The 10,000-nt window shown below is 41.7% G+C and overlaps 1 protein-coding gene and 1 pseudogene across 1 annotated transcript in view; one reads left to right on the top strand and one right to left on the bottom strand.

The window, feature by feature from the left end:
- Positions 1–1,163: 1,163 nt before the first annotated feature.
- Positions 1,164–10,000, top strand: part of LOC138053646 (G2/M phase-specific E3 ubiquitin-protein ligase-like) — a 13,864-nt gene continuing 5,027 nt past the window's right edge. The window contains exons 1-8 of the mRNA XM_068900243.1: positions 1,164–1,640; positions 1,828–1,930; positions 2,275–2,303; positions 2,473–2,525; positions 3,883–3,922; positions 4,212–4,338; positions 4,751–4,813; positions 5,114–5,360. Coding sequence (XP_068756344.1) covers positions 4,296–4,338; positions 4,751–4,813; positions 5,114–5,360 — 353 coding nt within the window. The 5' untranslated portion in view covers positions 1,164–1,640; positions 1,828–1,930; positions 2,275–2,303; ... (1 more) ...; positions 3,883–3,922; positions 4,212–4,295. The remainder of the gene's footprint in view (positions 1,641–1,827; positions 1,931–2,274; positions 2,304–2,472; positions 2,526–3,882; positions 3,923–4,211; positions 4,339–4,750; positions 4,814–5,113; positions 5,361–10,000) is intronic.
- The window catches only part of LOC138053652 (uncharacterized), a 1,645-nt pseudogene continuing 720 nt past the window's right edge, over positions 9,076–10,000 (bottom strand).

Below are 10,000 nucleotides of genomic sequence, written 5' to 3'. Positions count from 1 at the left end.
ATATTCGGTTAATCGAGATCAACATTTCTAAAATACAAAACCATGAAGTGAGAGGTAAAACCTACCCATTTGAGATGTATGAAGAACGATTACTTCGACGCCCAAATATGTCAATAATTCTTTGCATGTCATTCTGCATTGTCTTGTTTGCATACTCTCTTTCAATGTTAATAACGGCGATAGTGCTAAGTCGGTCTTGTCCCATTGTAGATCTTAAAAATGTCTTGATGCGGCAAAGGGCGGTGAAACACCTTTCAGCAGAGCACGAGGTTGCAGGAATTGTGGCCAGGATGGAGGCAACTTTATATAGAACAGGTAAAATGTCATGGAGACCATTTTGATGTATGGTCTTTACCATCACGGCTACGTTTTTTCTCTGGCATAGGTTCCCGCAGTCGTAGTTTTCAAAGATTGACTTCTCACTTGATAGCATTCCGCTATCCACGCCATAGAAATTTGATAGAGTTTGGATGTTGTTGATGCTTAGAGAACGGCTGAATACGATTTCGCCCAATGCGCACAAAACCTCCTGGTCATTGCCCTCAAACCTTGATTGAAATTCCTGACGACTTTGTCAATACTTGTGTAATAAACTGTGATACGAAAGTGGTCTTTTGCCGTCTGTTGTGAGCTGTCGTTCGCTGCAGCAGGTGTCTCACCAGTAAGGCTCTGAAGTCGGCGTGATGGTCTGGTTCGAGGCACCTTGGCATCTCTGAAGGTAAATTGCGTACCCTCGATCCTATTTTGATTTTTTGCGCTATAACATCAGCATGTGACCACATCAGAGTAAAGCTCTCTTCATTGCGACAATTGCTCAGTGTCTTAACAACAGCATCAGCAGTCTTCTTGGCAGTGATGACATCTATCTGTTCTCCCTGTAGATATCTACTCAAATTATCAGTGTTGAATAAGATGAGCTTCAAAACCATCAAGCCATAAACGAATTCAAAGTCACAAATTGAATTTTCTGGGAAGATTGAATTTTATGACTACTGTGTGATTTAACATTTCGCCAGCAACATGTTGGTACTTTCCCATGAATGCAAGCATATTCAGTGTGCACCTGGGTTTTTATTTGAGGACGTTTTAGTACAAGTGAGTTGCCCTTTTGATCAAGAAATTAACTTGATATTGCCTTATCTAAATTGGTTGAATTTATTGTTCCTTTGCAGGAGAAGATTTCCAGGGATGTGCTCATCCTGCACAACTACTCAATTTACTCTGCCCCCTAAGAGGCAAAAGATGACTGGATATGTTCCAGCCAAAGCATCTTTTACGCCCAAGGAGACCTGGACGCACGACTTCTGTGTCTTGGCAAGACAAGATGAAAATGTTACTCCCTCAAGGCCCAGGGTTCATAAACTTTTAGATGCTGGTCTTGGAAAGGCACGACTTTCAGTTCAAAAGAATGCAAGCCACAAAGAACTAAGTACAGCTCTGGAAAATCATTTTCCTAAAGTAGCTGGGGGTTCGAATTTCTCTGTGCTGATGGAGGAGGAGGTGGACAGAGACAATTGTCTCTACTCTATCCTGGAGCCTTCGGGTATACAGTGCCACATTTGCGGGAGCGCTTTGGTCAGGCTGTGGCCTACATCCGCCCTCTCCAGACAGATTTAGACGAGAGTCCTTTGAAGCAAGAGGTGAGTGACACTTATGCAGTCAATAGCCGTTACTCATAGTTGCACCACAGAAAATGGTGTTCTTGTTTCACGTTTGACTAAGGGACCAGTGTAATTAACTTATTTGTTAATATGGGTTTTTTTTCTTTGCAAAAACTGACCATGAAATGTACACTAAATGAAAATAAAATTTAACGTCTTTTTGCAGGTTGGACTTACCCCAAAGGAAGATTGTGTGAATTGTGGACTCTGTATTCCCATGGCAATGGTTAGAAACCACCAACAGGAATGCCGAGGTGGAACCCCTCAAGGTAAATGTTTTGAAAATCATCTTGCATCCTGGATATAGTAATATTAAGGTGGGATAATAACCAGAAATGTATGGATACACCTATAGCTTGAACATATCATAAGGTTATACATTTCTATTGTTTACTGGGGTGTTTATGACAGTGCTGCATGTATTTTAACAGTTTACTTAGAGTTATATTTTTTCCCAAGTAGTTTAACATTTAACAGTTGCTGCTTTGCACATAACATGGTTTTTGCATTCAAGATGGAAAATAACAGTTACACAATGCTGTTGTAAGTTACATGTAACAAAATGTAATGTAGTACAGAGTTCAAAAGTCAACAGAGTTTTTGTTTTTCACAGGTAAAGTTGACAGAGATGATGGACCAAACGTAAGTGCGTTTGTCAGCTTTTTTGGATACCCTCTGTGAGCTTTACAATGAGCCATGCGTTATTTTAATGCAGTTTATAGCCAAGAGGATATGAGAATGCAATTGTGATTTTTATGATAATATATTTTTGGAATGTGCTAAATTTCTAAAAGATCTATTGTACTTGTAGGTTGCAGATTTTCAGGAATGCGAAGCCAAAGTGCAACAGCAACATGCACCAGGGTAAATGCTGTGAACAAAACAAAATTGTGTTAAAAAATGCTCTTGCTGTAAGGTTCCATTTCAGAATGGCTGTATAAAATTGTATGAGAAACAACGTCATCTTCATTAACTGCAAACCAAAAAAAATACGTGTTCGTAAATTTGTCAAACCCGCAAACTACTTGGTCCTGTGAATGTGTAGTGTCAATAGTCAAAATGAACATCTCCAATGCAAGTGCATCGCTGCAAACCAAAACTCACCTTTATTTCAAACAGAACCCTTGATTCTAATAATTTTATAAGACGTTTAATGTACAATGCCTACCAGGAGAAATGTGTAAAATATAACACATGTAGCCATCCTGCTTTGATAGGCAGCACTGACAATTTATTAGACACAAAATAAGAACTGGATGCAGCTGATGTGCATAATACACTTGGCTACTCAAGATCAGGGGTTTCAATAAGCACTGACGGCTAACAAAAAGCATCGGCTACTTTGCTCAGAAAAGTCGGCTACTTTTCCCCCTAAATTGAATCAATTGAAGGATTCCTTCCAACCTAAAGTAAAATTCATTTTTGATTTTCTTAAATGTGCTTTTTTTAGCCTCAATTTCAAAAAGAATGTCAGATTTGATACTGCCGTCTTCGAGCTACAGTGAACAGCATTTTTGTCTAGACCAACCGTCGCGTTTTTTTTACGTAATTCAATTACGTTTAGTTACGTCCGCAAACATATCAAGACGCTTTATGCAAAACAGGTTGTTATTGAGTAATCGTCGCATCAAGACTTGTTTTCCACTAAAACAGTAAATATTTCGTTCAGTTTCACTGGTTAAGGCTTTTCGTTCATTCAGATTAAAATGGCATATTCTTACCGTTCGACGGGACTGATTTCTCATGTTGACCTAACAAAATTATCGTGGTTGGTCTAGGCAAACCGAAATGTCTCAATTCGCGCTTGTAAAAACGCGCGAAAAAGTTTGCCGATCACGGCAGCTTGAAATTGGTAGTAATGATGACATGAAGTTGTCGAAATGTCATATAAATTTTAAATCGTTAATTTTCCTTTGGAAAAGGTTTCACAAATCTTTCTTGGCTGGAAAGTATCAAAAGAATGCGCGTACATGTAACTGCACACGTCGCTGTTGATAAGAAATTTTCCTTTATCTTTGTACTCAATTTGTTGCCCAGATTTCAAAATTTTCTGGAGGAGCATGGCCCCAGACCGCCCTAAAAGAAGGGGCCTAGCGGCCCTTGTTGATGCAGTCGGCTAATAGACTTGAACCAGCTGCCTACTTCAAATTTTATTGAAAACACTGCACGATATTAGTTTGACTACACTTTTACATGGCATGTACTGAACTTTTATTTTCAGCGAAGTCACTTCAGCAGCTACATGTACTACCTCAAGCAAGGTAAGCCTGATTGTCGTCAGAGATAAACCAACAACTATACCCCATAATATTTATAATACCATCATCATCATCATAACAATAAAGAACAATAAATTTCAAAAACACATGATTCCAGTGTTGATAATCTGGGCACTTTTATTCAATCAATCGTTAGGTTTTCACGAAATACTTTCCCTGGGTATGTCTCTTTCTAAACAGGCTTGCCAGTAACAAATATTATTATGTTGCCATGAAACAAGCACATCATCATTTCCTTCATGGATTTGGACTAATCTCTGACTTTATGCAGGAGCCATGGATGGTATTGAATGAAGTGTTCCCAGTGCACGACTTAGAGCAGTGCAAACAAGCGTGAGAGTCCTCTTGAGGGGATATGAGCGAGGCAGTGGCTAAGCTGGGTGGCTGGATCGATGAAGGTATTGATAGCAAAAAGCCCCAAGATTTCTTTCAAATTAGATATGATAAAATTAACAAATTTATTAACAAATTCTCAGAACATACATTGGATAGATTCATCTAAATCATTGTTTAACATATTCGCAACGGAAACAATTGTATACCTGGACGGTTGCAACCTTGAAACTCCAAACTTTGTGCTTTTTCATATGCCTAAACGTAAGAAGCTGTAACTAGTTACCATTGGGAATGAAACTCCGTATAGTGGTTGACTTGTAACACACTGTAGGTTTTTTTAATTTACCTAGATAGGGACCACACAGTGACTCGGTCAGTTAGAAATGGTGTTTTTGCCAAACTCTTTAGGGGAAAATGAAATTGGGAGAAAGCTTTAGGAATATTTCTCATATGTTCTCCTCTTTTCACTTTCAGATAGCCTAGAAGGTGACAAAGAGCAACCTATCATTGCAGGGTTTTCGGAGGAGAAGCAAAATGGTTATTACAAAATGTTTACTTTAATTTTTTTTCTAATCTGTGACTCTAGAAGTACATGTTGCAGTAGCAACACCCTTTTTCCAATAGGGTCAGTAGAGATTCTGAGGGGGAGGGATAACCAGGCATTTTAGTAGAAAATGTTTTTTTGGGCGGGGGAAGGAGGGGGTGGAAGATTGGTACCAAAAGAACCTCCATGGGTGGAGCATGGATCCTTTCTACAAAAACTGGATGGGTAAAAAAAAACATGGGTTGAGCCAAGAGCAGACAGTAGTTGAAACATTTCTATTTCTTGTTGTACAGGACCTGAACAGGAAACCATATGCAGCACAGATATAAGTGCAGCTGAGATCTTCAATTCTTATTGCGACGAAGTGGTTTCCCACCAAAGCAGCACTCAGTTTATTTCAGTAAACAGGATGCAAATATCACTGCTCATGCAGCTGATGCGCATTTATAAAGACCCAAGACTAGATCTGACTAAACTTCTTCATGTGAACTTTGTCGGTGAACATGGAGCTGATGTTGGTGGACCAACAAAAGAATATTTATATCGAGGCATGACTCTACGAAACGCTAACTCTGCTTGAAGTCGCACTAGTTTGCTGAAGAATGCGCAATAAAGCTAAACACATTAATTGGATGAATTTGGCCACACATGTGGCGTGTTTAATTTGATCCAGGACACTTAATTGTGGTTTACAGGATTACCATTGTTCAGCAAAGGTGGGGCGAAAAAGACGCGCCCACGTTACTAAATGTACGCAATTAATCCGATGTCTGGTGACTGGGGATGGGGGGAGCGGGAAAATGTTTTCTTCGCGAGATACCAACGGTACGAGGGCCAAGGGAAGAAGGGCGAATTGCTCCAGAGAAATATCTTTTATCCTCTAGGGAACGCCCCCCTTTATTTCCAGTGGTGATACTTGACACATACCAGGCTTACGGATTAATGCTTGACCGTCATGGCTCGACATAAATAACATTATGCGTGCACAGAATGTTTGGTTTTATATCGAGGCATGACTCTACGAAACGCTAACTCTGCTTGAAGTCGCACTAGTTTGCTGAAGAATGCGCAATAAAGCTAAACACATTAATTGGATGAATTTGGCCACACATGTGGCGTGTTTAATTTGATCCAGGACACTTAATTGTGGTTTACAGGATTACCATTGTTCAGCAAAGGTGGGGCGAAAAAGACGCGCCCACGTTACTAAATGTACGCAATTAATCCGATGTCTGGTGACTGGGGATGGGGGGAGCGGGAAAATGTTTTCTTCGCGAGATACCAACGGTACGAGGGCCAAGGGAAGAAGGGCGAATTGCTCCAGAGAAATATCTTTTATCCTCTAGGGAACGCCCCCCTTTATTTCCAGTGGTGATACTTGACACATACCAGGCTTACGGATTAATGCTTGACCGTCATGGCTCGACATAAATAACATTATGCGTGCACAGAATGTTTGGTTTTATATCGAGGCATGACTCTACGAAACGCTAACTCTGCTTGAAGTCGCACTAGTTTGCTGAAGAATGCGCAATAAAGCTAAACACATTAATTGGATGAATTTGGCCACACATGTGGCGTGTTTAATTTGATCCAGGACACTTAATTGTGGTTTACAGGATTACCATTGTTCAGCAAAGGTGGGGCGAAAAAGACGCCACATGCCACCGATTGTGGCAGCCCCACCAAGCACAAGCAGAGTTAGCGTGGCGAAAGAAGTCGGATAACACGAGAATTATGAGAATTATGCTGTGGCTAATAATATATAGAAATTGCTAGCGACAGGCCTGTGTAGTCTTAACAGGCAAGCGTAAAACCGCAGCCCTTGCCTGACCGGCTTCAATAAAAAATCTAAGAGCACGTGCAACGAATTAAGAAACCAAAAAAGTTAAGTACTTAAGGACCTAAGGGAGTTAGTAAAGCCGCAGCCCCCGCCTGACCGATGGCACCGTCAGCCGAGGGCTTGGACAAAGTAAACATCGAGATTTAAAGGGTGACATAAGGATGAACGGAGGAAAGTGAAGTCGCAGCTCCTGTCTGACCGACTTCAGTAAACCTCCAGTTATGAAATATTACAAATGAGAAAAGCAATATTATAGCAAGTCCTTTATAGGTTTCGATGTACTTGGAGAACTGGTTATATACGGCAAAGTTAAAAAGTGGGCCGCAAAGTAGCAGCCCCTGACTGTCCTACTTTAGTGGCTACACGGGAAAGGACAGCAACATAGCAGCCCTTGTCTGACCTACGGAGCTGTCAGGACGTACGAAATACAGGAGAAAGACTTTCAAACTTAAGTCAATTGGCATTGATACTTTCAGATCTAAGGTAAACCTTAAAGGCGTCGGATTTCCATCGGCCAAGAGCCCTAATTTGCGCATCAGAAAAACCCTTGTCGGCAGCGTGACACGCGCCCCCGATGCGAAAACTGTGGTTTTTGTATCGACTAAGGTCTAAACCGCAATATTGGAGACAACGCTGAAGCTCGGTATTAAATTGATAGACAGTAATAGGTGTCTGATCCGAATTACAAAAAAGAGGGCCAGGTCGAGTACCTCGCACCTCGCAGTACTTAAGAAGGCTTTTAACGGGGCAAAAGATGACAGAATCATCCCGAGTAATTAGGATATCAAATGGCCGGTGGTCAGGATTATGTTTATAATCAGTGATAGTGATCTTAGCCGTGCATGGGTCGCCATCACGCAATAAAATTTGCAGATCTCGGTATTGGACAACTGAACACGCAAAACGGGTGCTCTTGGTCGAAAGTTCGCCAATTCGGAAAAGTCCATAAAAAGCAGTAAGAAACATGGCTGAAAATAGAGTGCGTTGAAAAGCCGAAGAGTTAGTGTATTCGAGGGACCGGACGAGCTCATGCAACACTGGTCTTGTGATGGGCAAACGAATATCTGAATGTCGTTGACGACTTAAGGCTGTCAATAATTTTTGTATCAAAAGCGATTTGGTTGGATCACAAAATCCTCCGAGTTTGTGAGCGTAAGAAATGGCAGAAAGATGTAAAGTTATCGTAGAATAAGCCAATTTTCGGAAAGAAAGATATGAAATATAAAGGGGAAGACAGACAGGAGATAATGGCAACGTGGGGTTAGGGGACCCGTAAAATTGAGCATAAAATTGACGAAAGACGGCCCACGCGCGTTGATACGATCTCTGGGATCCTTTAGTTAATGCTGAGCTCAACAAGCCACTCAAGTTAGAGACCAACTCTTGGGCAGTAGGTTGTCGGGCACTGTGGTTGGATTCTGGTCTACATCCGGTGAGAGTTCCTTGAACTTTGCTACCTGACAACGTGAAATGTAATCGGCGCGAGTATTGTAAAACCCGGAATGTGTTTTGCGTGAAATAATACATTGTGTCTGAGGCAACTTAGCACTAAATCCCTGATCAACACCATAATACTCCGATGTTTGGACGTCTGCTTATTGATAATGTCAACAACGGCAGCGTTATCAGTAAAGAATATTACACACTTATCAGCCATTAAATGTCCCCAAATGTGTATCGCGAGGACAATAGGAAATAACTCTAAAACTGCAATGTTATAAGATTTCCAAGTAACCGGCCATTCGCCGCCGAACCAGTGCTTACCAAAGACAGCCCCGAAGCCTATTGAGCCCGCTGCATCGGTATAAAGCTCAAGGGTATGCGACGTTTCCCATGTATCTTCGAGGAAAAATGATTTACCGTTGAACTCGTCTAAAAACCGCATCCACAAAAGGAGATCCTGTTTCGAGCCTTTACATAAACGAATATGGTGGTGTGGCTGTCGGACGCCCTTGGTAAGATCGATCAGGCGACGAAGAAAAGCACGGCCCGGGACAATAACTTGACAAGTGAAGTTTAGTAAGCCTATTAAAGATTGAAGTTCTTTTAGCTTCACTGTGCGACGTTTATAAAAATTGTGCAAGAGCATGCGGCATTTTTGAAGCTTTTTATCAGGTAGACGCGCTTCTCTTCTCACCGAATCAAGGGTAATGCCTGCAAATTGCAATACTGTGTCAGGGCCTACGGTTTTTTCCGGAGCAAGAGGTACTCCTAGATGATGGCATAAAGAAATAAACTTGCCCAAGTCGGCCTCGCACCGTTCTTTGGTTTTAGCAAGAAACAAAAAATCGTCTAATATGTGCAAAACAGATGAGGCACCCAGGTGATGAATAGACAACCACTCCAATGCGGTACTAAAAGCTTCAAAAATGTTGCATGAAGAAGAAAGACCCATGGGGAGGCACCGGTCAAAGTAATACAAGTTATCGAACTTCATACCTAGCAAGGAATAGTCGGCAGGATGAATTGGTATAATACGAAAAGCCGACTTGATGTCGGTTTTAGCCAAAAAACAACCTTCCCCGATGGCTTTAATGGCTGTGATCGCATCACTAACGGATGCGTATTTGACAGAGGAACAATAGTCAGGAATAGCATCATTAACCGAATTTCCTTTGGGATAGGATAAATGATGAATCAAACGAAATTCAGACGGGTCTTTCTTGGGTACAACGCCCAAGGGAGACGTACGAAAGTTCGTAAAAGGGGGAGTTTTAAAAGGACCCACAATTCGGCCTGCGTCGCATTCCTTGCGCAATTTCATTCTAGCAATTTCCGGTTGGGCGAGGACACTTTTGAGATTAGGAGATTGAAAAGGAAGCCGATCACCAACAAAATTAACACGAAAGCCACAACGGAAACCATCGACAAGAAAATGCTTTTTGTTTTGCTCATAACAGTGTAAGAGGCATTCAAGCCTGTCCACCCTTACGGGGGTTACTGGCGGGCTGTGAAGGGCCTGATACTTGAGTAGAGTTTCCTTTTGGTTTAACTCCACTATACCGCTGTTGAGGGCTTTGTATTGAGCATTGAATTGCTGGGTGCTTTGCTCCACATTTATAGCAAACGTGTTCGAACTGACACCCTTGGCAGTGTTTTCCGGCGTGAAATGTCCAACACGTGCCTCGTGGGAAAAAATTCGAACGAAAACGCTGGCGTGTCGAGGTTTGGGGCTTGTTGGGGATCGACTGTGATTTCCGAAAATTAGCTGAGGCCCTCAACCAAAGTTCCCAATGTATTTGATCCCATGGATATTTATCGGGTGCAGATTGCCTCAGATAACGAAATTGTTCGTCATACCAGAGCCAATCCCCGTTCGACAAAGCAATGTCACGGA

This window comes from Montipora capricornis, chromosome 6 (genome assembly GCF_036669925.1).
Source record: "Montipora capricornis isolate CH-2021 chromosome 6, ASM3666992v2, whole genome shotgun sequence".
NCBI classification, from domain to species: Eukaryota; Metazoa; Cnidaria; class Anthozoa; order Scleractinia; family Acroporidae; genus Montipora; species Montipora capricornis.
Note: the sequence above shows the minus strand (reverse complement) of the source record. Positions and strands in the feature narration are given on the sequence as shown.